The sequence below is a fragment of the Trichomycterus rosablanca genome, chromosome 8 (assembly GCF_030014385.1).
Source record: "Trichomycterus rosablanca isolate fTriRos1 chromosome 8, fTriRos1.hap1, whole genome shotgun sequence".
Taxonomy (NCBI): Eukaryota; Metazoa; Chordata; class Actinopteri; order Siluriformes; family Trichomycteridae; genus Trichomycterus; species Trichomycterus rosablanca.
Genome location: NC_085995.1, coordinates 29,985,518 through 30,012,829, shown reverse-complemented (window position 1 = coordinate 30,012,829; position 27,312 = coordinate 29,985,518). Strand labels below are relative to the sequence as shown.

The 27,312-nt window shown below is 39.1% G+C and overlaps 1 protein-coding gene across 1 annotated transcript; it reads left to right on the top strand.

Moving 5' to 3' along the window:
* The first annotated feature begins 3,002 nt into the window (after positions 1 to 3,002).
* rab11fip5b (RAB11 family interacting protein 5b (class I)) lies at positions 3,003 to 22,056 on the top strand. Its single transcript, XM_062999651.1, has 5 exons — positions 3,003 to 3,555; positions 11,472 to 11,977; positions 13,858 to 14,422; positions 20,660 to 20,792; positions 21,617 to 22,056. The coding sequence occupies exons 1-5, from the start codon at positions 3,179 to 3,181 to the stop codon at positions 21,875 to 21,877; spliced, it is 1,842 nt and encodes a 613-aa protein (XP_062855721.1). The 5' UTR covers positions 3,003 to 3,178; the 3' UTR covers positions 21,878 to 22,056.
* Positions 22,057 to 27,312: the final 5,256 nt, after the last annotated feature.

The window sequence follows — 27,312 nt, the reverse complement described above, 5'->3', positions numbered from 1 at the left end:
GAGAGGTACTGTACAGGTACAGTTTTCCTCTTCAATTTAAAAACAATGTAAATGTCCCCTTAAAGGTACAAATTTGCTATTTAACTTAAGAAAAACAATTTTGTCTAATCAGTTTTTTGTTTATCTATTCCTTTAATTGTGCACAATATTTCTTTACCCAGGTAACTTAGGTACCACTACCACTGAGTGATAAGCATTGGCCATTAATAAGTACAGTTAGTGTGAATAACAAATCAGTTAATCTATCAAAAGATGGAAAAAAGTTCAAAGTTTATCTGGTCAGATGTTGAATGTTGTGGTATAATCAGTTTTATGGTCAGTGTATGATTCGTTAATTGAAGTGTTATTTCTGAAGTTTGTTAATGTTATATAATATAAAAGTAGGAACATTAATATGGATGTGTATAGAGGGCTTGGGAATCCCTAACTTATGATTTAGGGACAGATATTATTAAAATGATTCTGGTTCTTGTTATACATTTGTTGCTAGGTTTATGGAATAAGTCTTTGCATAGTCGCCTGCAAAGATCAGTGTAACTATAAGATGGACTTATTCCTGCAAAATTATGCAACGTTGATTATTTGCATTGGACAACTTTGAGATGCCTTAATCCGAGACAACTCTGAGCTCACATACTGCCAATCCTATGTGCTAAGACTTTACCTATGCTCAAGCTTCGGGCTATTTGTATTGTTTATTAGCACTAGCAAAGATAAATGGAATCAAAATGTGCTATTTAAAGAGAACTTCAAGATGATGTAAGCCTGTCTTAATGTGTGTTTACTGTGGTTGTGTTTATCCACGGTAGCTTAGATTGTTACCCTGTTATCCTGTAAAAGGGAATTTGTGTACACTGTGAATGAACCATAAACTGTTCTTTGTTCTTAAATGTCAATAGAATATTCCTTTATTAAGTGTTTATACATGTTTTTTTTTTTTTATAATTGTTTAAATATGAAATATTGAAAAAGGCTCAGTCTTTGTAATCAAAGATGGTATGTGGCTGAACATTTTGTGCCAAACATCATGAGAGAATTGATGTAACACCATGGTAAACATGGCCCTGTCACAACTTTTTGGAGAATGTTGCAGGCATTAAATTCTAAATTAGTTTATTTTTACGAAATACAATTAAGTATGGTATTAAAAACATTGGAAATATTTTCTTTGTGCTTTAGACAGTTAAATAAAAGTTTAAGAGAATTGAAAAAAAAAAATCACAGATTTTTTTTTTTTAAATTGCATTTTACAAAATGTCCCAACTCTTCTCTGCAAATTCGGTTTGTCTCTAAAGCTGTGAACTACTGTATTTGATGTGCAGTGACTGGGGTGCTGTAATAAAGTTGCACTACTAGTCTTGGCCACTAGATGGCGGTAAAGGACAGACCAGGAGGTGCTGCAGCACTGCAGTACAGAACAGTCCGCTGGTTTAACCCTTTAAAGCCTGAACCACCAAAACATTGCCCAGTTGCCTAATTTGTTAGCCTAACTGAAGTGTTTATTTGACCTTCTGTAAAATACAAAAAAAGAGTTTGCATAAATAAGTTTTGTTTGTCATCACATTTGATCTCTCAATAAAAGGTCCTCTGGTGCATGCAGTACATGAAAAATCCACAAGGGGCAGAAGACAAGGATCAAATTATACACATCAAGTTTTTCAGGAAAACAATTTACACCGGTCAGCCATAACATAAAAACCACCTCCTTGTTTCTACACTCACTGTCCATTTCATCAGCTTCACTTACCATATAGGAACACTTTGTAATTCTACAATTACTGACTGTAGTCCATCTGTTTCTCTGCATGCTTTGTTAGCCCCCTTTCATGCTGTTGTTCTGTGTGTTGTGCTGGTATGAGTGGATAAGACACAGCAGCGCTGATGGAGTTTTTAAACACCTCACTGTCACTGCTGGACTGAGAATAGTCCACCAACCAAAAATATATCCAGCCAACAGCTCCCTGTGGGCAGCGTCCTGTGACCACTGATGAAGGTCTAGAAGATGACCAACTCAAACAGCAGCAATAGATGAGCGTGAACAAGGTGAACCAACTAGGTAGGACTGTCTAACAGAGTGGACAGTGAGTGGACACGGTATTTAAAAACTCCAGCAGCGCTGCTGTATCTGATCCACTCATACCGGCACAACACACACTAACACACCACCACCATGTCATTGTAACTGCAGTGCTGAGTGATCCACCACCTAAATAATACCTGCTCTGTGGTGGTCCTGTGGGGGTCCTGACCATTAAAGAACAGGGTGAAAGCAGGTTAAAAAGGTATGTAGAGAAACAGATGGACTACAGTCAGTAATTGTAGAACTACAAAGTGCATCTATATGGTAAGTGGAGCTGATAAAATGGATAGTGAGTGTAGAAACAAGGAGGTGGTTTTAATGTTATGGCTGATCGGCTGTACATACTGATGATGTAGAGGTCTCTAAAACTCATGTATCAAATATGATACACTTGGCGTTATAGGGTTAATCTGGTTGTAAAATGCAAAATGAAAACAGGGCTGTTCAGATTGACATGGGTGTGAATGAGTAAAGCCTAAAAAGACGCAAAGCGTATGATGAAAAAAATGGTAGGCTGCTGCATTTGCCTCCTGTACATCTTATATTCATATAAACATTTGGAAAAGTATAATTTGGTACAGTATTTTACAAAGTACGCAGAGGTAACATAGAATATGAAGGGAGGATATGCTAAAATCTTTATAGACAGTGATAGGAGACGAGGATCAAACCCAAGTCTACAGATCTCACTCTACCAGCTGCGCCTCCTAATCTCTCCAAAAAATATGAAACTGATAGCACGTTTATAGTTTAGTGTGTGTGTGTGTGTGTGTGTGTGTGTGTGTGTGTGTGTGTGTGTGTGTGTGTGTGTGTGTGTGTGAGAGAGAGAGAGAGAGAGAGAGAGAGAGAGAGGGCGGGTCGTGCACACGCTTACACACACACACACACACACACACACACACGCTGTTCAGAAGACGCATAAACAACAGCGACCCTCAGAAACTTTCCGGTTTGTGTTGATGGCTGGAGCTTTAAGCTGGCGCGGTGATTTGTGACTGCACTGATTTGGGTGCAGCAGATAATGCAGAGATTTTGCGGACATTGTGAGTGATTAGCGGACCCACAGCTGTAGGTTTTGGTCGGAGAGAGTTTGGGGAGATGCCGCTGATCAGCCTGGAGGACGATGAGGATCAGAGATGGGTCCCCACACACGTTAATGTGACGGTACAGCGTGGCAGAGCTCTGCGGGTGAAGGGGAAGCAGAGCAGCCGCTATGTCTACACCGTTATTCAGCTGGGGAAGGAGAAGTACGTTACCGGTTTGGCTGAGAAGGCCGCCGAGCCCGAGTGGAATGAGGAGTGTTCCCTGGAGCTGCAGCCCGGCCTGCTGGAATGTGTGGGTGCACATCCACCTGGTGCCAGCAACCTCACCCTCACCGTCATGCTCCGGGTACTTATCGGGATCGACATGTTCCTGGGACAGACCGTGGTGCCTTTGGATAAGGTCTTTCAGCACGGGACGTGTCCTAAAAACCAGTAAGTAATTGTGGCACAACACCTGCAAGCAGTCCTACACACAGTCTGCTTAGTCACTACTGGTACACAGTGCTGTACTGGAATGCATTTGAAAGCATGTTAAGGTTGTTTTCTGCACTATTGCTGCACATAATGCAGTATCTGACTATTTTGTCACCAATGCCATCATGTGGCCTAGTGGATTAAAATGACCTTACTATTCACTGTGAAGGAGACCTCCCTAAATTTCACCTTAAATGCTTATGAAGTGGAATTTTGGTTCTGGTACCTTCAGTGTGAACTAAAGTAGCAACTAAACTACCTTAAGATGCTAGTAGTTTAACTAAGAAGTCTGCTGTGTTTACATTTGTAAACAGTCAAGATAAAGTGTTTTTTTTTTTTTTTTTTTTTTAGCTTGTAGTACACTTGCTTTAGCCACTTTCACAGTTCATTTTCATCTTGTTCACAAGCTATTGACACATTATTTGTAATTTGTAAAAACACTATGCAGCATTTGACAATAAACAGGTTTGTATCAGTAGAGATTTTGTGTTTAAACCAATGTAAAGATCAGAACACCCCAAATCAGTTCTTACATTACTTTGACTAATATTTCATTACAGACAGTATGAACCCAGGATATTTCATGTTTTGTTTGGTCAACTTAATTTCATTTGTTAATATACATCTATTTCAGACCTGCAACACACTCCAAAAGAGGCAATTTAGGGCTAGTAATGAGGCAAAAAAATTAAACAATGATGTGATTTCAAACAGGTGATGCCAACAGGTAAAAAAAACTTTGTAGTTGTATATCTATCTTGATTGGGTACAAAAATGGAAGGGTTTTGCATACTTCCCCCTCTACAGTGCATAATGCCATTAAATGATCCAAGGAATCTGGAGAAATTTCAGGAATGCGAAATTGAAAATAATGAAAAAATATGTATATTTCTTTTCTAGAGTAATTATATTATTTTGAAGAATTATATTTTACTAGGTCTAGTAAATTAATTATGTTAGATATAGACGAGTACTATATATAGTAATATATTATATAAGATGATATTACCAATACCTGGAAAATTGGTTCCTGGCTCTTTGGCATCCATACATATTTTGACTTCTTATTATGCTAAAACGTCACAGATATTCAGAGCAATAAGCCTTAGACCTAACGTAGATAAAACTAGTTTGTTTAAGCAGTAACTGTATATTATTTGTTTAGTAACAGTTTCAGAAGAACAGATGATCAGAAGAACAGTTATTTGCAATTGCTTCAAAAGGTAGAAACTATTAAATTATTCCTCCATTTATAACAAATGCACCTGGTTCAGAATCAGGAGCCAGCTAAAGAAAAACCATTGTGTTTGACTTTCTTAATAGTGGAGAATGTTGTCTAACTCCTAGGCTTTAAAAAACGTCATTACTTACTATCAAATTAATTGCCAAAAAATAAATAGAAAATCAGAGCTGATTAAGTAAAGGTATCTGTTTTATGCATGCTATAGGATCAACTTACTAAGTATACTATTTTTGCTTGATTACTTTGGTAATTTCTGAAGTACAAAGAACACCTGACCCATGAGCTTTTTGCACATCCCATTTTAAAACAACTCTATGTGATTTTTTTCAGCTATAACAACAGTCACTCTTCTGTAAAGGCTTCTCATAAGGCCTTGAAGTTTGTCTGTGGGAATTTGTGCTCATTTGTGCTTATGCGTGGGCACTGATGTTGGTCAAAAAAGCCTCAACAGTGTTCCAGTTCCTTTCAAAGCTGTTCAGTGGGGCTGAGGTCAGGGCTCTGTGCAGGCCACTTGGAGTTTCTTTAAACTGAGATTTTCTTCCTGTCTTCATAGACCTTGCTTTGTGCAATATCATGCTGGAACAGGAAAGGACCTTTCCCAAACTGTTGCTGCAATGTTGGGAGCATATATTTTTCTTTATGGAATTGATTTAATTCACTTTTTAATGCACATATGGTTGAAACATATGAATTAAATAATTAAGGGGTGTCCTGTTACTTTTGTTTATATAGCTAAGATTTCCCAACATAGAGCTAATGTAATCTTCCTTTGGATTGCCAAAAAGTAAAATTATGTTGTATGTTTCATGTACGGTTGTGTTTTCTGGTAGTTCAGGTAATTGACAGCAGCTATAAACTGTTTTACATGTTTCCAGCTCTGTCAGTTATATTCAGTCCACAGTGACATCGCCCTTGTACAAATCTGAGCAAAACAAGAGGTGTTTTTGTTACTCAGGGCAGAAAACACAGCCATCTTTCACATCACTAGTGACTCACCCAGAATAAGAAAAATAAAACTGTCTAGTGTCAGTGTTGGGGCCTGACCCTGCAACTTTCCATCTAGTACCTTAACCCCTGAGCTGCCACTGCCATCATATATTGTAGTAATTTTTTGATTTAGTAAAATTATTATACAGCAAATATATTTTTCATGTAGACAAACATTTAATGTAGACGTTATATATTAGTATTCTTACAACCCCAAATAAGAAGAAGTTGGGACAGTATAGAAAATATGTAAAGCAATGGCAATGTTACAAACATTTTTGGAATGTTTTGCAGGCCTGAATTGCAGGAATAGATTTATATTAACAAATAAAATGACGTTCACCAGACAAAACATGAAAAATCTTGGGTACATTCTGTCTGCAATGAAATAAAAGTCCAAGTAAATATAAAAAACACCGCTTTTTGGCATTGTCCATACTGTTCCAGCTTTTTGTGATTTGGGTTGTACAATAATAATAATAATAATAATAATAATAATTTAAGAGTTGAAATTTCTGTATGCCCATATATACAGTTGAGCTCAAACAGTAGTAATAAGGAAGGCTCTTAATTTTTATTCAGCAAACCTTAATTCCTGAAAATGTGATGCATGTTAATACATGCATGGTTGCATCACCTGACCAAGATGTTCTTTAAAAAAATCACAACATTCATGCAGGCATGCATTTTAGAATAAGAGTAAGTTGTCCTACATAAATGCAAGTTGAAGCAAATTTACAAATGACTGCGCTCTGTCTCAACTTTTCTGGAATTAATGTTTGTAGATAAGAGCTAGGCTTGATTTCTTTGTAAAGTGCTGTTGTTCAGGGTATGACTAAGATGTATTTAAAATAGCAGAAGTAGTCAAGTACAGTGGAACCTCTAAGGCTAAAACATTTAAAAGCAAAATAAGGGAAGACAGCAAACAGGTCTAAGGAACAATAATGTTAGTTCATTCAAACATATCAAGAAACACTGGCAGAAATACACCCCTGCCAGTATAACTCAATAAAAATCACAGTGGCAGCATTTTGTGGTATAATGCTGCGTGCCTTAAATTGTGGGGTTTAACCTACGGAGCATGAGCACCTGTCTAAGAGTGTATGAGATGATAAAAACATGCATGACAACAGCTCATGCAAGCAAGTAATATTAATAAATACTTTGTAATGCTTTGTTGAATCCTTTCATTAATACGTGAAAAAAATAAGTACTTCACTTATTAAGTACTTAAGTATGACATTTGTTTAAATTTGATTAAATTTACAGTGCTATTTGTTTCATGTGCTTTGGTTGCTCTTTTTTATTCGTGTTGTTAGTAATAACTACTGTAACCCTTATATTACATTTTCAAGAGTTAACAGCCGGTGGAGAAATCAGTTGGAGAAATCAATAAACACCTTTTGTTCTTTGTTCTTTACTTTGGTATTCTGTGGTCTATTACACTAGCCCACTACCACTGTGACCAGGTTCAAATCTCAATGATGCTATCAGCTGGCTAGGCATCTACATAGACATGACTGGCTATGTTTAAGTGGGGTAAAATGGCTCTGTGTTGAACTGGTGCTCTGTCCAGGGTATTTCTGCATTGTGCCCAGTGTTTCCTTGTGGAACCAGAAAAGCTGCAACCTTAAGCAGGATAAAATAGAAAATGAAATGACTGAAACATTTTTAATGAAGTGTTGTAATGAGTGTACGTAAAACACGTTATGTTCACTTTGATTTTAGCCAGTTAAGAGGTTTTAGCTGTGTGTGTCTGTGTCTTTGTGTGTCAGACAGAAAAACTGCCCAGTGACCTATTTTGGCCAGAAATTGGTTGATTGCACCTTTCCATCACAATTATTTACAGTGATTGGTGTTGACACGACATTCAACATTCAAGAATTTTTCCATTTAATTATGTGCAACTGTTTTTGGAGTGTGACTCTATTTTAAAGGCTCAAAATGTTTCAGGTTTCCAAAACAAACCTACTCCTCCTTTTCCCATAGCTGTGTACAACTGAAGTGCATGTATCACAGAATGGTTTCTTATTTCATAGTAATGGTTTTATAAAAAATCCTCTGCAACACCACCTGAACCTCTCTGTTTTAAGGCTCTAGAAAGAAATTCAGGATAAATATAATTTATTTTAAAAACCATGCATGTTTATTTACTTAATCCTTTAAGTCAGTGCTATTCAATTAGCAACACATAGGCCAGCCCTAAAGTAGATTCTTTTCCAGCACTTTGATGAGTTTTTACCATCTAATTAAACAGTAAAAAAAACTCATATTTTGCTGATCATATTTTTCTACACAGTAGACATTACATGCTATTCCTATTTCTGCTACCCTATCACTGTTAACAGCCAGTTATGAATGATGAACATGACCATGTAACATTTCTCAGGCTGATGCAACTATCCAGCTTTCTAGTGTGACGAATGCTGGTTAGCTATCTTAGCTACTTGCTCTGTTGCTAAATCAGACAAAAGTATTTTTTGTTTATAAATAAAAGATCAGAGCTTGCTAAAGCATTATTCAACACAAACCTTCCAAACTTTGGAATCTGCACTCATTATTAGAAAGGTCAGGGGCTAGCCATTATTGTGGTCCCTCACCTGGTGCAGTTTTTGAAATTTGACCCTAATTCTAAACTAACTGATTAGCCCTACCTTAAGTGCTTGGCAAATTAGCAAACACACAGTGCCACCACTGCAGTCTTGTTATGGATAGCATACGTTTATCTTATCAAACACAAACTCTCATATCAAAACCATATTGTGATATAATATTTGTCATGGTTAAGAGGAAAATGCAGGAATGCTAGAGTACTGTTATTGCTGGAGCTGTCAGCGGCTGCAGTGTTTGTGAGTCACATGTAGGGGCGCATGATGACGATCCAACCCAGCCCACGGCCTCCTCACTCACAGACAGTGGTGTAGTTCAACAACACTGCACACATCTGGCTTTTATTGTGTTCGGTCCAGCACCCACCCCTTTTTTCTCTTTGTTTTACTCTCACTTTCTCCACATTTGTTTTTGCACTCTACACATGGTCATGCTGGGCTGCTATGGTATACTTGGTAAGAGGAAGCAGAGGAAATAGATGCAACACTGTAATTCTCTAGAACAATAAAACTATAAGGCAGTGAGGTACTCCCCACCTCCTTAGGATTTAGCAGAACTGAATCTGAATTCAGAACTAAATTTTAGCAAAACTGAATTTTTACTTTGCTGCTGTTAAAGATTATAGGACAAACAACCCCTGATGAGCAAGCCCAAGGCAACAGCGGCAAGGAAAAAGTCCCTAAATATTACAAGGATGAAACTTTGAGAGGATCCATACTCAACAGAGTTAGAATTTGATTAAAGAAACTAGATATGTATGCATACAATCATTTTTAACAAAATAATAAAAAAGCATAAAGAATTTAGTTCAAGAAATTAGTTAAAAATTAAGAATTTAAAATGAATCTATGATTATTCTTTTTATTGTCTATTAAAAAGGAAAAATACAGATCTGGCTTTTGTAAGGTCATTTTTATACTCGGTTATCTTTCCATGCCATCTGATACACTTTCAGTGTAGTGTGCTGCCATTTGAGCTCCAATTTCTTCTGTTTTTTAGAGCTCTAAAATCTGTGTGTTCATGATAACATGAAACAAGTATGGAACTTTTTAACTTTAACTGGCGCTACATTATTTAGGCTATATAAGGTTATATATACAGTACAGGCCAAAAGTTTGGACACACCTTCTCATTCCTGTGGTTTTTCTGAATTTTTTTTTTAAATTTTCTACATTGTAGATTAATACTAAAGATGTCCAAACTATGAAGGAACACATATGGAATTATGTAGTAAACAAAAAAGTGTTAAACAAACCAGAATATGTTTTATATTTTAGATTCTTCAAAGTAGCCATCTTTTGCTTTAATGACAGATTTGCACACTCTTTGAAATTTTCTCAACCAGCTTTATTAGGTTTCCACCTGGAATGGTTTTCAATGAATGTTTGTGCCTTGTCTAGAGTGAATTTTTGGAATTTGTTGCTTTTTTAATGTGTTTGAGACCATCAGTTGGGTTGTGCAGAGGTAGAGTTGGTAAAATATAAAACATATTCTGGTTTGTTTAACACTTTTTGGTTCACTACATAATTCTTCATAGTTTGGATGTCTTCAGTATTAATCTACAATGTAGAAAATAAAAATAATCAAGAAAAAACATTGAAGAGAAGGTGTGTCCAAACTTTTGGCTGGTGTGTCCAAACTTTTGGCCTGTACTGTATGTATATACAAAAACTCTGTCGCCTAACAGTAAGAAGAGCCAGGGTTCGATTCCTTGGCCAGGCAGCCAGGGTTCTTTCTTTGTAGAGTTCTCTTTGTGGAATTCCTCCAGGTGCTCCAGTTTCCTCCCACAAGTCCAAAGACATGCATTCTGGTCACTTGGCGCTACTAAAATTGCCCTTATTGTGAGTGTTTTTTTGCAGTTCATCTTTATTGCAAGTCTTGCAGCCATACAGGGTGATATTCTGGGCGTATATTGCTCCAGATGTTGTTAATATGTGACAGGTTTGGACTGCAGATTAGTCAGTCAAGCACACACACAGCTGTAACACATCATCATGTTAAAACAAGCACAGACGTTCCTAAATTCTGCATATGTCTCTCCAAAATGTCTATGTACATTTTAGTGTTACAAGTGATCTCAGATCTACAAGTTATTCATGCCATGGCCACTACTATATCCCCATGTCATTCTGACCACACACCAATAGGCTAATCGTAAGTGTGTTTTTTTCTCCACTATACCAGACACAAATAAATAACAATACTTGTCTTTAAAGCCTTAGCACTTAGTTCAACAAAATTAGTATGTCGTGTAGATTGTACAGTACTTTGGCCAGAGTAATGGACATGCCACAAATAAAGCGATAACCTGGTTGATGCCATCCTGCAGTGCAGCCTTTTTCTATTTTATTGTCCTAGTTTTTGGTTCTGACATTTTAAATGTCTTGTAGATATTATTATTATTATTATTATTATTCACGGGGCACACCAGTAAATTACGCTAGCTCCCTACCTCTGGGATCCAGGTTAGAATTCCAATGATCCTGTTGGTTTGTATAACATTTTAACAGTACAACATTTTAGGTCATGTGATCACAAATAATATCACAGCTGTAATGATCTGTGCTTTTAGCCTTCAGCACATGCTTGTGATTAAATCATAGTTGTAATGTTATTCTCGGTATCACACTCCCTCCTGTGTTTTATAAATAGAGTCTTCGATTTAACAAATTACACCATATGTACTAAAGTATGTGGACACACGTTAATGAGTTCAGCTGTTTCAGCGGTGGGGTGATGTAGTGAGTAGCACTGTCACCTCACAGCTAGATGGCCTGCTTTTGAACACTAAGTGTGAGTGTGAGTGTGAGTGTGAGTGTGAGTGTGAGTGTGAGTGTGTGTGTGTGTGTGTGTGTGTGTGTGTGTCACATAAATCAGACCCACCTTGACCCTGAAGCAGTGGTAAAACAGATAATGATTGAATGAATGAATGAATAATTTGAAGAAATGTCCATATACTTTTGACCATATAGTGTACTAGTGGCTATATAGTGTGGACAAAAAGCTATAATACTTTGTCCTGTTTCTGGTACAGGTGGCTAAAATTGCATTCTAAACCTGGGAGGAAGGAGAAAGAACGTGGAGAGCTGCAGCTTACTGTCCAATTTACTCGCAATAACATGACAGCCAGCATGTATGATCTGACCATCAAGGACAAGCCTCGTTCAGCCTTTGGCAAGTTAAAAGATCGCGTCAGTGGCAAGAAACGAGGAGACGTTGAGTCCTCCTCAGCTATTCTACCTGGACGCTACGCTGCTCTGTCCAGCTCAGTGAGTCAGTCCATGCAGGAGACTGGAGCAGTGGAGGAGCTAAAACAGGAGGAGTGTGGTGATGGACGCAAGAGCAAGATGAAGGACTTCTTCCTGAAAGGAAAGCTGAGGAAAAACTCTGATACACAGTCCTGCTCGTCCCTGGCGTCTGATAGCAGCATGGCGTCATCTTCGGGGGATCCATTTGTTCGCATAGAGCTGTGCAGCACACCTGTCTACAGTCGCAAAGTCATAGAGCCCTTCCAAGCTGATTCAGATGTGGGAGTGAAAGGTAGGAAACCTGAAAATGAAGAACTTACATTTTTAACCACTAAACTGTTGTTAAGAATTTTAGCACTGAAGAAAGTGGCACATATACTTCTTCAGGTTCCTTTAGGACCTTGCAATTGCAGGATTTACACACATTTAACCAATTAAAGTATTTATTTATTTTAATTGCAGTATTACACAATATTTGTCATGGCTGGGTTTTTTTTGCCCAATTACCCATTATTTCTGTTACAAACTTACAAAACTTGTGAACATCTAAGTATGAGCTTGTTGGATATTATATCTTATAACCAGAGGAGTAAGGGAAATGTCAGGCACTAAGGTTACACAAAAATGCCTGACTCCTGAGCAACATCAATTCATTTCAAAGGTGATTAATGAAGTTAATCTCAGGTCAGTCAAGTTGACTATGCATTGTGCAGAGGCATACTAAAACAAGAAAGCCTTCCCCAAACTGTTAAAACAAAGGTAAAGGCTTATAATTTCTGTTATATGCTGGCAATTATATTATAATCGCTTTCACACAAAAGTTAGCAATGGTTGTGATTGAGGCACCTGAACTTAATAATTAGCAGTGGTGTCCACATACTTTGGCCATATAGTGTACATTGGCCAGAGGTACTGTTACAGGTATGATAACTGTGAAGCTCATCCAAAAATCCAGTGGATTCAAGAAAATGTTTCAATAAAGTACACAATCAAAAAGACATGAGGTTGGTATCCAAGTTCCGAATCTCAGCGGTGCTATCGGCTGGTTGGGCATTTACACAAACAAGATTGGTTGTGTATGGGGAATGGGGGGACACCAGCCCTGCACTGGATTGGTATTCAATCTCAGGTTTTCCTGTGACACTGACAAAGATAAAGCAGTTGAGGAAAATGAAATAAATTAAGTTATGGTTGGTAAAGTATTGACTGATCAGTAAAGAGTGCTGTACTTGGGTCTGCATCCACTGTAGGCCTGAAAAAAAAACATCTAATTAGAATTGTTATTTTAGATCAAAACAAAACAAAGCAGACATGACGTTTACCCCATGACAACTCATGACATCCACCGGTCTGGAACTGTAAAGGGAAGCTTGTTCTTTCTCTGAAACATGTGAAGCCTCGGCCTCTGTACAAGCCACTGATCCTTTGATATCATTTTATGTCTTGTATGAAAGATAGAACAAACACTCTTCTGTTGCACTGCTTAGGAACATGAATCAGTTATTTTTACAGTGAGAATTTTTTTTATTATTTCTCACCAAGAAAAAATAGTACTTGAAATTACACAAAATGGGGGCGCTCAGGTAGCGCAGTGGTAAAACATGCTAGCACACCATAGCTGACAAGTTCGAATCTCAGCTCCGCTACCGGCAGGCTGGGCGCCTACGCGAACAATGATTGGCTTGTTCGTAGGGAGGGTGCCAGAGGGGATTCCCTTATAACTGATCAATTACGACCTCTGCTGGCTGATTAATGTTGCCTGCACAGAGCCGGGGAATAATGAGATCAGTGTGTGAAACTGATCCACATATGAACTCACCTTGTGCAGGTGGAAAGATGCAGTTGGCTACTGCACTTGTCTGTCTGTTAGTCACGGCTCTCCGGGTAGATAAACTAACCCCGCCCACTTTGCAACACTAACGTTCGCTCTGCCCCCTGTCACAGCAATCGCCAGCTCTAATTGAAAATGAATGTGAGTCGGTCGCTTTGTTGAGTTGCATCGATGACGGTCTGAACGTAATGTGCTAGCTTTGCTCTCCTGGACTGGTGACCGTAATGCAGAAAAGTGGATGGAGATACTTAAAATGGGTTTAAAAAACACTTTTGGTAAACACTCCAGCTCACTCACTTTGTTGATTTCCTGTGTTGTGTTTTTTTGGTGTGTCCACTCAGGGTTCACAGCTCCAAAAGTGATGACCCACAAGCGAGCGCACAGTGACGAGGCCAGTAAGATCACAGCTGCCCCAAGGCCCTGTTCAGCTGTTGAGAATCTAAAGGGTCAGAACACAGAGCTCTCACAATCCACCCTCTGCATCAATGGCAGCCATATTTACTCTGAGCCCATCTACACAAAAGGGTCTGGGAGTTTGCCTATCAAGCGCACATTGCTGGAGAAATGCTCACCATTATCACGCTCGCTGCAGAATCTTACCAGACGCAGTGAGGATAGTCAGAGGCGCTGCTCTATTGACAAGAGCCAGAAGGAATCTGAAGTGGAATCAGAGGTCTTTATAGTCCAAGCACAGAGAGCCACCACCTCAGATGGAAAGCCAGTACATGCTGCTGGTCCACTGGTAATGGATAATGTCATCCCAGAAGCAGCAGATAAAGGGAAAAAGCTGAGGAAGACGCTGTTCTCCAGTGGGAGGAGTGACTCTCTCCCTGCCAAGCCTGAACAGGGTCAGGAGGGACGTCTTCGTGGCTGGTTCGGCTCCAGCGAAACCCAAAACAAGCCAAGGTTAGTAAAGGCGTGCAAGAACTTAGGTTACACAGAATCTATAAATATAAATGGACCTTTACATAAACCAGAGGTTTATGCAGTGTTTTTTTTTTTGTTAATGTAAACAGATTTACAGCTTGTGATCTTAAAACTTTTGTTGCATTTTTCAGACCCTTAGATTTTTTTTATTTTATTTTTTATTTTATTATTTTATTACCATCTTGTAATAATTCAAAGCTTGTAGTAATGCAAGCATGCAAACATTTCCAGTTTTAGGTTTTTGCTAAGGAAAGCATCCATTATCAATACTCCACATTTTTTAAGTTTAATTACCTGCTTGGTTAATCATAGTTCATTTTAAGTTTACTTTGCAAAGTGATTTTTGTAAAGATTAGCATGTTGTTTGCAGACTGAACATTTTTCATGTTGTTATAGCTCACACCTCTATTTCATTTAGACTATTCTGTATTAAGGGTTTAAAGACAGAGATTTGCAAAATTATTGGCTGGATTTTGGATTTTAGGCTGAGGTTCCAAGATTTAGTCCTGGTGTTTGGGGCCACTCAGGGTTGCTGCAACTAGTGCTAGGACCTGATGTTGTCAATGGATAAGCCCGAAATTTACAGGTTGATGCTAGCCACCACCTGGAGGATATGATGGGTGCATCATAATATGAAACTTTACAATATTTTCTCTACATTTGTGTTTTTTTTTTTTATGTAGTCTGCCACCTCCCAAAACAAACCAAACTGAACTACACTATATTGCCAAAAGTATTCGCTCGTCTGCCTTCACACACATATGAACTTGAGTGACGTCCCATTCTTAATCCATAGGGTTTAATATGATGTCGGCCCACCCTTTGCAGCTATAACAGCTTCAACTGTTCTGGGAAGGCTTTCCACAAGGTTTAGGAGTGTGTTTATGGGAATTTTTGACCATTCTTCCAGAAGCGCATTTGTGAGGTCTGGCTTGCAGTCTCCGCTCTAATTCATCCCAAAGGTGCTCTATCGGGTTGAGGTCAGGACTCTGTGCAGGCCAGTCAAGTTCTTCCACACCAAACTCGCTCATCCATGTCTTTATGGACCTTGCTTTGTGCACTGGTGCGCAGTCATGTTGGAACGGGAAGGGGCCATCCCCAAACTGTTCCCACAAAGTTGGGAGCATAAAATTGTCCATAATCTCTTGGTATGCTGAAGTATTAAGAGTTACTTCACTGAAACTAAGAAGCTACTTTCACTGGAACTAAGGTGCCAAGCCCAACTCCTGAAAAACAACTCCACACCATAATCCCCCGACCACCAAACTGTACACTTGGCACAGTGCAGTCAGAGAAGTACCATTCTCCTGGCAACCGACAAACCCAGACTCGTCCATCGGACTGCTCTAGAGTCCAGTGGCGGCGTGCTTTACACCACTGCATCCGATGCTTTGCATTGCGCTTGGTGATGTAAGGCTTGGATGCAGCTGCTCAGCCATGGAAACCCATTCCATGAAGCTCTCTACACACTGTTCTTGAGCTAATCTGAAGGCCACATTAAGTTTGGAGGTCTGTAGCGATTGACTCTGCAGAAAGTTGGTGACCTCTGTGCATTATGCGCCTCAGCATTCACTGACCCCGCTCTGTCATTTTACGTGGCGACCACTTGGTGGCTGAGTTGCTGTCGTTCCCAATTGCTTCCACTTTGTTATAATACCACTGACAGTCGACTGTGTAGTATTTAGGACTTGTTGCACAGGTGGCACCCTATCACGGTACCACGCTGGAATTCACTGAGCTTCTGAGAGCGACCCATTCTTTCACAAATGTTTGTAGAAGCAGTCTGCATGCCTAGGTGCTTGGTTGTATACACCTGTGGCCATGGAAGTGTTTGGAACACCTGAATTCAATTATTTGGATGGATGAGTGAATACTTTTGGCAATATAGTGTATCAAGATGGAAGCACAGACTGTCTATAAACTTAGGTTTGTTTGTTTGTTTATTAGAATTTTAACGTCATGTTTTACACTTTGGTTACATTCATGACAGGAACGGTAGTTACTCATTACACAAGATTCATCAGTTCAAGGTTATATTGAACACAGTCATGGACAATTTAGTGTCTCCAATTCACTTCACTTGCATGTCTTTGGACTGTGGGAGGAAACCGGAGCACCCAGAGGATACCCATGCGGACACGGGGAGAACATGCAAACTCCACACAGAAAGGATCTGGACTGCCCCACCTGGGGATCGAACCCAGGACCTTCTTGCTGTGAGGCGACAGTGCTACCCACTTAGCCACCGTGCTGCCTATAAACTTAGGAGTTCACAGAGACAATGTGTAGTGTTTAATGACAGAGCTAGATGCTCTACAGGACACTGGTTGGAGAGGTGTGTGAGCATGGCAAAGTGGCGAGGTCAGTGTGGCAAACAGTGTGCCTGGATTGCGTAGCAGTGTGAGTCATCATTTGTTATTGGGTGGGTCCCTTATATTAGGTATCATACATTTTAAGACAGACCACAATTACTTCAAATGGTTCATCTTGTTTTCCTTTCCACTTATTAGGTGTAAAACTATAGTTTCTCTGAGGCCAGGCTTGCAGCCCCACAAGCCGTATTTTATATAAAAGTAATTGAAATATGTAATTACATGTGTATATCTTTTTTTACATTTGTTTAAAAAGTAAAAAATGTCGAATGTGTAGTTTGTAAACCTCAACCAACACTATGAAAAAAAGCTTTATCTATCTGTATGTAGATTTTTCATTTATATAATCCTATATGAGGGGTTATCAAAGATAAATTTGGATTAAACTAAGAGGACCACTTGTGCCTTCCCTCCACAGGCTGAGAGTCCCTTCAAAAGTAGAAAGCAGCCCAGATACATCCTCTTCCCTTCCTCCCTGCTTTCCCAGCTCACCACCATGCTCCCTACCCCTAGTTTCTGGCCACATATCACACTCAGATGTTGGTATTCACCATAATCCATTTATTCACCCATCACCCCCACCACCCTCCATCTCTCCTAGCAATCCTTTTCTCACACACTTGCAGAGAAACCCCTTTTTTGAGGAGCTCATAGCTGAAGAAGCTTTAAAATCTCCTCCTGCAATTTCTGCTTACCACAACTCTTCATTTGGGCACTACCCCTCATTCCCTGCGGGGCCTGCAATACCAAGTTCTGCCTGTGATGAAACACCAAACAGAATGGCCTTCATAAAGAGAGAGAGGCCTCGGGGTGTAACAAGGCAGAGGTCTCTTCCTGCCCTAATGCCTGGGACAACAGAAAGAGGAACTGTAAACTACAATCATGCAATGCAAGCCAATGCAAGACGGCCTTCATCTGATAGTAGAGGGGAATGGGATGAGTTTGAGGCCCTTGCCAGTAGCCGTCTTAAATCTCCATTGAGGACTCCTACTCGACCACCTTCAGCCCCAATTGCTTCTTCAATTGCTCACAATCAACCAGTGGAGTTCCTCACAGGTAAACCACGAGGTGGCACACTTGATTGCCACAGTGAGGAAATCCCTAATTTGCCTTCATTACCCCCACGGAGGTCATTAAGGACCCCAATGCCACCCCGTGAAAAGTACTCGGATAGCTGGTTAGACCGGGCACAGGAGCTGGCTGTTCAAAAAGAGGCATGTGTACTCTTAGAGACAAATTTAGCCTCACTACGGCATGTCAGAGAGGCAAATGCACAAGTGCAGACAAAAGATAGAAATCAAAATATTTTAGACAATGGAAAAGACAAGGTCTTGACTGAGAGAGGCCTCAGTCCTAATCTTATAATGATTAATGGCAGTAAACTTGTAGAAAGCTGCTCCATGTTGGGACCTGCTGAAAATGGTACACAGAAGAATCCAACGTATGTATATGAACGTATACAGGAAAACTCTCAGGGTTCTGGAAGTGGCCACACTGTGACAAATACACCATTGTGCCCCTCAGATTGTGACACAACTGTTAGCGAGTCACTGTGCAGTGACTTTCAGATGCCATTAAATCCAGACTCCTTCTGTGAACTTGTTCCAGTTTTTGATAAACAAAACAAAAACATTCCAACCAATAATCGAGATTCCAATAATAATACAAATGATACCTCTCAGTTTGCTTATATAGATTGTGACAGCTCTCCTTCAGATGTGATTCAAAGCAATTTTGGTATAGTAAATAAAGACAGAAACAAAACAACAACACAATGTCAAAATGCTTCACGAAACTCTGAAGTTTTAATTAACGAAATGCCTACAGAGGTAGACATGTTTTCCCCAGAGAAAACTTTAGATCCTGTTGTCCATAAGGACATGTTACCTCAAGGGGTTCTGGTTACAAGTGGTGTGTCCAACAATAACCTTTGTGACGCACCCTGTGACAGCTTAGACTCTATTAGGTCCCAACCAAAAGAATGTATGAGGGATGTAAAAGAAAGCGTGTCAGAGCACAAAGAAGGCTGTGTAATTCCACAAACGACTTCTTTACCAAACAGAAATGAAGGCAACATGACAGCACTTAAACCTGAGGCAACTGTGGACAATAAAGGCTTAGATGGTCTATGGGAAGTTGAAGGCTGTCCAATTAATGATGAGCGTAAAACTGAAACAGATGAACTAAAGGCAGAGACAAAGACTTCTGTTTCAGAGAGCAACAAGATTGAGGAGTCATGTTTGACTTTTGCAGATGGCCTCAGTTTTAAGGACTTACATGCAAGAGTAGCGCCAAAAGCCTTGACAAGCCTTGCTAAGACAGAAGTAAGATCGGCACGCATTAGAACCCGTTCCTCTTCAAACTCCCCTAAAACTGAACCAAATACAGGCTCATCCAAAACAAACTCTAATATCAATTCTACTGAACCTAAGTTAGACCTTTTGCATGATTCTGCTCCTCCGTTCCCCATTCTACCAAGTGACACTCTATCCCACTCCAAGGTCATTCCTAACCTCAACCTGTCCCTGCTCGTGCATCCCCCGACGATTAAGCCTGACATGGAAGGCACTCTGGCTGTGGCCTCCTACTGCACCTCCACAGCACAGCTGCAGGCTTCTGCACAGCACACACTTTCCCCTGAGGAGGCAGAGCCAGATAGCAGCCTTCCTATTCCTGAGGAATGCAGGTGAGACCTCAGAGCCTCTAAAAACGGCGTTATACTTACGTTTAACTACGTGTAGGTGTCATTAACCCACATATCCTACAGTTGTGTGGCACATTTTAGGTCAGAAACATGCAATACGTAACCACTGAGGGAAAGATCAGCAGCCAATTGTACAAACCATGACAACAGTATGGCAGAACCCTGTGAGGTGGAGCGAACTAAACTTTTCCACGTAAAATCTGAAGTTGTATATGACATCTCAATGCTGCACCAGAGTGGCAAATATAAATGCCGTATTGGCTGGCATACCTGCCAGTCACTGGTTTATGTTAACAATGATACTTTGTGTATGTACACGTACACACAGTTAAACATAAAGTGTAACGCCGATAGGGAGAGTATTTACTCCTCTTTTCCCCCTCACCTACAACACACACTGTATTCTGGCACCCAGGTGCAGGAAAACAGGGTCACATATTTGCATGTCTTTGCTTCATAACCCTTAGTGTAATTTGGTCTGATCCTTTATCCATTTTTTCTGGTTGTCTGGTTGGTCCATCTGGTGCAAGAATGCTTTGTTCTGCTTTGTTTGTGTGATATTGTTTTGGGGTTTTTTAAGCTCTTTTTACATTTATGTGCTTTGTGTTTTTCCACCCTTTGCATTCTGCTTTTTATGCATCTGTTTAACTACTGCATAAATCATTTATAAACGTAAGGGTCTATTCCTAAAGTCTTAATATTGTTAAAAGGTACACTCATATTTTATAAAATGAGGAGTTCTGTTTTTATATTTATATAATAAAACATAAGTGAATGTCACTACATGACTATATTACAGCTACATGTTAAATTGCCAGAATTTATAATTAGTTTTCCACATTACTATATAGACTTATAAGACAAGAGGGAAAAAACAGGTATTTCAAGCCTTCAGAGACAGTAACTGGAATAAAACTAGCCAAAACATTACTGTATGGTACTTACAGAACCTTTATGAATTTTATTGCATTAACACAGGATTTCCACAGCATTTAATCCTTCATTCATGACTAAGGCAAATTTTCTATTTTTACTTTCGGTGCTACATTTTGCCTTGTGCTAACCTGTAAAGCTTTCAATGACTTTAGGATACTATAATTTGAAGTGCTTGATTTCTGTGTATTGTTGTGGTTGGTGCAGTCCTCACCCAGTAAAGCCTCTAACCAACATGGCAGCAGCAGGAGAGAAGAAATCAGTGCTGGAAAAGTTTCGCTTCTCCATCCATCCAGGGCGCTCCACACAGCAGAGCACAACTGAGCCAGATAAATCCAAGGTACCACAGGTTTCTTACAGAGTGGATCAGCATTTAAATGTAACACATCCTCACTTACCTAGGTTCAGCTAAAACTTATTTTAGCTTTAAACTTTTATTTAACTTTTAACTTTTATTTATGACTTATTAAAAGCCAGATTTGCCATTGGTAGTGTCATTACTGTGGATGGTAAAGCAAATCTTAAATTTTGCTTTGACAAGCTTTTAGGTGTAGACCACATTACCATTTCCACTGACATGATCTCCTTATAAAAAAACATTTTGAAAATACATTTTTATTAACTGATTATTTGGTGGCTCTTGCACCACCCAGAAACACAGGGCGCCAGACAGGGACACACCTGGACTGACTCTTCGCAGACAGTGACCAGGTCAGCTGGTTGTCTGTAAAAGATGTGTCTGTGTGAGGACATTCAAATGCTTACCCCTCATTTACAAGGCTTTTCATTGGGTATTCTGGTTTTCTCCCACCTTCCAAAAACATGCCAGTAGATGAACTGGCTGATTATTTATTCATTCATTCATTTTCACAGGCTGCTTCATCCTTATTAGCAGCACGCTAGGTCTGCAGAAATGATAGGTGCAAGACACTAAACAGGGCAACAGTCCATCACATGGTGACACACTCATACATTCACTCACATAGTTACACCTGAGGGCAATTTAAAGCAGGCAGCAGCAGGTGGACATTATGGCAAAGTGAGCTTTGCTTTTACTTTTTCTTGATATATTTGTGTCCGATTAATATCAAATATCAGACCACTTTCATTCTCCTCTGTATAATAAACCTATCTGCCATGTTTGTATCTGTTTATCTCTTGCAGGTGTGCATGTCAGAGGCTCAGGCTCACTACCAGTCTCTGAGCAACATGGAGCTGATTGATCTGCTGCTGCAGCAAGAAATTGAAATAGAAAGGCAGCATGCAGATTCTGAGCTGCAGTCTACACTGCTGGAGAAGCGTGAGGCTGATCTGAAAAAGCTGAAGGCTCAGGTACGAGATCTAGAGGATTACATCGACAAGCTGCTGGTACAAATCATGGAGCAAACACCCACTCTGCTGCAGGTACGGGCCCGGCTCAAGTGACACATGCTTCAGCCCCAAGTGCACTTCGGTTGACATTTTGCACCTATTTGGGATACATTGACAGTACATGCATTGCATGCATCAGTTTGGCAATACAGAGCAAGAGTCATCAGAAACATATTCATTAACTAATAGTGGTTTTACAGTTGCAGTCAAAAATATTTAACTCCCATTGCAAATAAACCAATCGAACAATTTCACAAGCTCAACACAACTAAAAAAATGCTACTTTTATTGATGACTGCAGTTCCAGCAGTAGTTGCAGCACACAAACACACAAATATTAGTGAACTGGAGGCCCATGAGAAAATGGGCTAAAGTTCTTTAGGAACATTTTCAAATGCTGGTGACTGGCTGTGCATCACATTTAATAAAGACGCTTGTGATAAGGAGGTTGAATAATCTGCAATAGTATATAGTATATATAACATGCCATTTTGTGTTGAATTTTGGCAAGCCAGTTTGCAATGGGGGTTAAAGAATTTTGCAACTGTCCATGCCTAATGCAAACTGCAATGATAAAGTAATCTTTATGTTGCCTATTGACTGTAATATATATATATAAAGGTTTTTTTATTTAAATTCTTTGTGAAGTTGCAATTTTAAACATTTCTTTGCATATTTAGTGAGGTAGAAATGACCTGTAAAGATGTTTTGAACAGTATAAATAAAAAATAGAATGCACACACTTAAAAAATAGAATGCACACATCTTTAATTTATGTGTAATTGCTTTAAAAAAAAACAACATGATTTCATGTGATATAAAAACATGAAATAATAATTACCTCCATATTTATGCTCATGGTTTTGGAAAAGGATGTCCAACAAGTTTATTGTCAGATGTTCACATACATTTGACCATGTAGGGTATGATTAAAATACACTAGTTTAATAATTTTAAAAAATGGGCGAGAGCATGGTAAAGTAAATAGGTAAAAAAGTGTTGCTGGTCCAATGTGTACTCTGCTTTGAAACTGGTGTTTTTTTGGAAGTTTGTCGGTTCAAATAAAGGCTTCCCCTTTGCGTCTGTAAACAAGGTCCTTAACCCTTATTTTTCTTTAGTTGTATAAGTTGCAAGTTGTATTTCCAAACAAGCTGAGATATGCAAAGAAAGGATTTAACTGTACAGTTAGGTATTCATTCATTCATGTATATGGTAAAGTACACTTGTGTTATGTTTAATAAGCCACCCGCCTGTGTTAAAATAGGTTTGAGGTTAAAAGATTTGGTGTAACTGGCAGCCCAGGCACCTATACGGACAATAATTGGCTCATCAGAGGGTGGAAATGCCGCTGATGATTTCTTATAATGGCTGCAATTACACCCTCTGCTGGCTAATCGATGGCATGAGTTGGGGGATAGTGGAGAATAGGTGTGACTCTCCATGTGCGATACCGATTTTCATATGAACCCACCTCAAGCAGGTGAAAAGAAGCCATGAAAGTCGTGTAAAACATGACATTAAAATCCTAATAAACAAACAAAGTTATAAGAACAAAACATATAAATTAGAACTGACAGCATAAAGCCCACCAATAGTTTTATTGTAAATAAATAAAGTATACTATTGTAAATACATGAAGTATACTATTTTTAGTGTGTGACTGTGCACTAAATAGTAAAGATCGTGCTCATTGACTTCTCATTTGGTCATACAGTCATCTTTTTGCACTTTTTGCATTTAGTCTTTATCAGTATTTTAGCTTTACCACCTCAGCCAAGTGTAAACAGCTCTAAAATTATACTGATTTAAAAATTAACATTTTTTTGCATAGACCTCTGTAATCTGGTCTAACACATACCATAACTTGTTTGCCATTCCCTTTTTTGTCAATGGTCAGTGCCCATATGCTGATTTGACAAGTCTTTACCCAGTTTGGCACAAATACAAACATCTGTGCCCGTGGAGCAAAGCATTTTATTGTTATTGCCTACAAGCAATCAAGAAAAGTTTGTTTACATGAAAAGTTTATTGTTAATGTCTGTAAATACTGCTTAATCTAAAATTACTTCAGCAATACAAAGTATGTCCTCATAATTAAATAGAAGCATGCTTATCATTGCTGTTCAGCACTTTAGGTAGTGGGAAGTCTTTCTTAAAAAAAAAAAGCCTACATGTAAGCTATGCAATACCGTATGCTGCCCTGCATGTGACATTGTTCTGCTATATAGTCCCATATACAATTGCTGTAAATGTAGCCTTTGTAGCAAATATGCAAATTAAAATATTCAAGCCACAAGACACTTTTGACTATATCATATTACAGTAAGCTATTTTAAAAATTATGTTCCGAAGGATTAATGACTGCGTAGGACTTTTGATACTTTTTGTCAAAGAAATGTTAGAAATGTTTTTCAAATAGTATTAACCCTGATTTTGTTTGTTCAATGTCTGCTTTCAGTTTACATTTTCATTCCTTTAAGGCAGTGGTTCTCAAACTGAGATGCACCTGTAGAGAACGAGGTACATGCACATGCATCAGCTGATTTTAATCTTGGCACTGCACTGCTAGTGTAAACAAGTGCCAAAAATTGCTAGATAATAGAACAATGCAGTTTATTCAGGTTAAAACTTTTCTTGCACCAAAATAAAGAAAGCCGACACAATACTGAATAGACTTACCCCAGATCATTTTGCTTTATCTAGGTATGGGTGTGTTTAATGTGTGTTCCTGTAGATGGCAGTATACACAATGTTTGAGAACCACTTCCCTTAAACATTAAAACTGTTTGCATAAACACTGTATGTATCAGAAGTTCATCATTTCATGGTGTTAAAGTTGTGGTTTACACGGTGAACAGTGTATTAAATACTTTGTGTTGGCGTCAGAAAGATTTGTTGATCAAATGTTGGAATATTAGGTTGGTCATAACTTGATTTTGAGTCTTGTCCAACTGTTATTCACTCCTATTTTCAGTTGGCTTTCCTTTTTCTATGTTTCCTAATTTGTTAAATTATTAAATGTTATTATTGAAAATGTTGAATGTTATTGTTGTGGCAATGTTAGGGCTAATTCAATTTAGCACTGTGAAAAAGCATTGTTGATTTTTGACTTTTACAAATTACAGTTTTGTTATGCATATTGTAGATTTAATTTTTTTTTAATCATTTTTGTGTTTTACCAAGTATTATTTATGACAAGTTGTTTTATTTTAATGCTGTTTAAAAAATAAAGTTCTAAAACAGCAACAAAACAAAAAAAAGTTTTTTTTTCACTGTGACAATCTCCACAAACAGCAACCAGAATTCAGTATCAAACCTAGGACTTAAACACACCAATGTAAATGCCAACTTACCAACTGGCATGCTTTGGGAGGTGGGAAAAAATAGATATACAGTTTTAGACTTTCCAGCCGTTTTAGATTTTCCAACTAGTTAAAGATAAAAACAATATGCATGCAAATTATCATTCCATCCAAGATAAGATTTATTCAAAACCTATAATCACTCTGTGAAAAGTAAATTCTTCTTAGCTACTAAATCAACCAGTTAACCCAATTCAGTTGACAAGTGGGCTCTTTTTTACTAGTTACACCTACTCATGATTACTGCGAGACACATTAAATCTAAACATGACTTAAATAGAACCTGTCTGGCAATGTGAAGTAAATTAGAAGGTCTCAAAAAGAGCACGATGCCACATTCTAAGGAGAATCAAATACAGATGCAAAACAAAGTCATTAAAAGCCATTGCAAAGGGTGTGAGACTCCATTGAACCAAAGTGAGAGCCATTATACACAAATGAAGAAAACTGGACCAGTAGTGAACCTTTCCATGAGTGGAAGGCTTACCAAAATTTCACAAAAGAACACAGACAAACATCCAATAAACAACAACATGCTTCACTTGCCTCAGTTAAGGTCAATTTGCACAATTGCACAGAAAAAAACTTTTGGGGTAATATTCTGTGAACTGATGAGTCAAATTAGGAACTTTTTGGGAAACATAGGTTCTGTTACATCTAGGTCAGGAAATGTGGTTGTTAGCAGATGTAAATTTTTACTGCGCGGTGCTGTCAGACATTCTAACTCCCATCCCATCTCCCACAAAACAAATGCCAAACGCCCCTGCACAAAGACACATCTATAGAGCTGCTGATACTGTGTGAAGGATGATTTGAAACCTTTGTTAGAGTTAGTAGGTAGGCAGGCAGCAGTACAGGGTGCTCTCTGGAGGATTTGATAAATAGCTTATATATATATATATACAGTGTATCACAAAAGTGAGTACACCCCTCACATTTCTGCAAATATTTCATTATATATTTTCATGGGACAACACTATAGACATGAAACTTGGATATAACTTAGAGTAGTCAGTGTACAACTTGTATAGCAGTGTAGATTTACTGTCTTCTGAAAATAACTCAACACACAGCCATTAATGTCTAAATAGCTGGCAACATAAGTGAGTACACCCCACAGTGAACATGTCCAAATTGTGCCCAAAGTGTCAATATTTTGTGTGACCACCATTATTATCCAGCACTGCCTTAACCCTCCTGGGCATGGAATTCACCAGAGCTGCACAGGTTGCTACTGGAATCCTCTTCCAATCCTCCATGATGACATCACGGAGCTGGTGGATGTTAGACACCTTGAACTCCTCCACCTTCCACTTGAGGATGCGCCACAGGTGCTCAATTGGGTTTAGTCCATCACCTTTACCTTCAGCTTCCTCAGCAAGGCAGTTGTCATCTTGGAGGTTGTGTTTGGGGTCGTTATCCTGTTTGAAAACTGCCATGAGGCCCAGTTTTCGAAGGGAGGGGATCATGCTCTGTTTCAGAATGTCACAGTACATGTTGGAATTCATGTTTCCCTCAATGAACCGCAGCTCCCCAGTGCCAGCAACACTCATGCAGCCCAAGACCATGATGCTACCACCACCATGCTTGACTGTAGGCAAGATACAGTTGTCTTGGTACTTCTCACCAGGGCGCCGCCACACATGCTGGACACCATCTGAGCCAAACAAGTTTATCTTGGTCTCGTCAGACCACAGGGCATTCTAGTAATCCATGTTCTTGGACTGCTTGTCTTCAGCAAACTGTTTGCGGGCTTTCTTGTGCGTCAGCTTCCTTCTGGGATGACGACCATGCAGACCGAGTTGATGCAGTGTGCGGCGTATGGTCTGAGCACTGACAGGCTGACCTCCCACGTCTTCAACCTCTGCAGCAATGCTGGCAGCACTCATGTGTCTATTTTTTAAAGCCAACCTCTGGATATGACGCCGAACACGTGGACTCAACTTCTTTGGTCGACCCTGGCGAAGCCTGTTCCGAGTGGAACCTGTCCTGGAAAACCGCTGTATGACCTTGGCCACCATGCTGTAGGTCAGTTTCAGGGTGTTAGCAATCTTCTTATAGCCCAGGCCATATTTGTGGAGAGCAACAATTCTATTTCTCACATCCTCAGAGAGTTCTTTGCCATGA

Bases quoted from the DNA above. Each gene is read 5' to 3' on its own strand.
- rab11fip5b (XM_062999651.1), top strand. From the start codon at position 3,179: ATGCCGCTGATCAGCCTGGAGGACGATGAGGATCAGAGATGGGTCCCC. The intron at 11,978-13,857 runs GTAGGAAACCTG...GTGTCCACTCAG, and splicing joins TTCAGATGTGGGAGTGAAAG to GGTTCACAGCTCCAAAAGTG. The intron at 14,423-20,659 runs GTTAGTAAAGGC...TGGTTGGTGCAG, and splicing joins GAAACCCAAAACAAGCCAAG to TCCTCACCCAGTAAAGCCTC.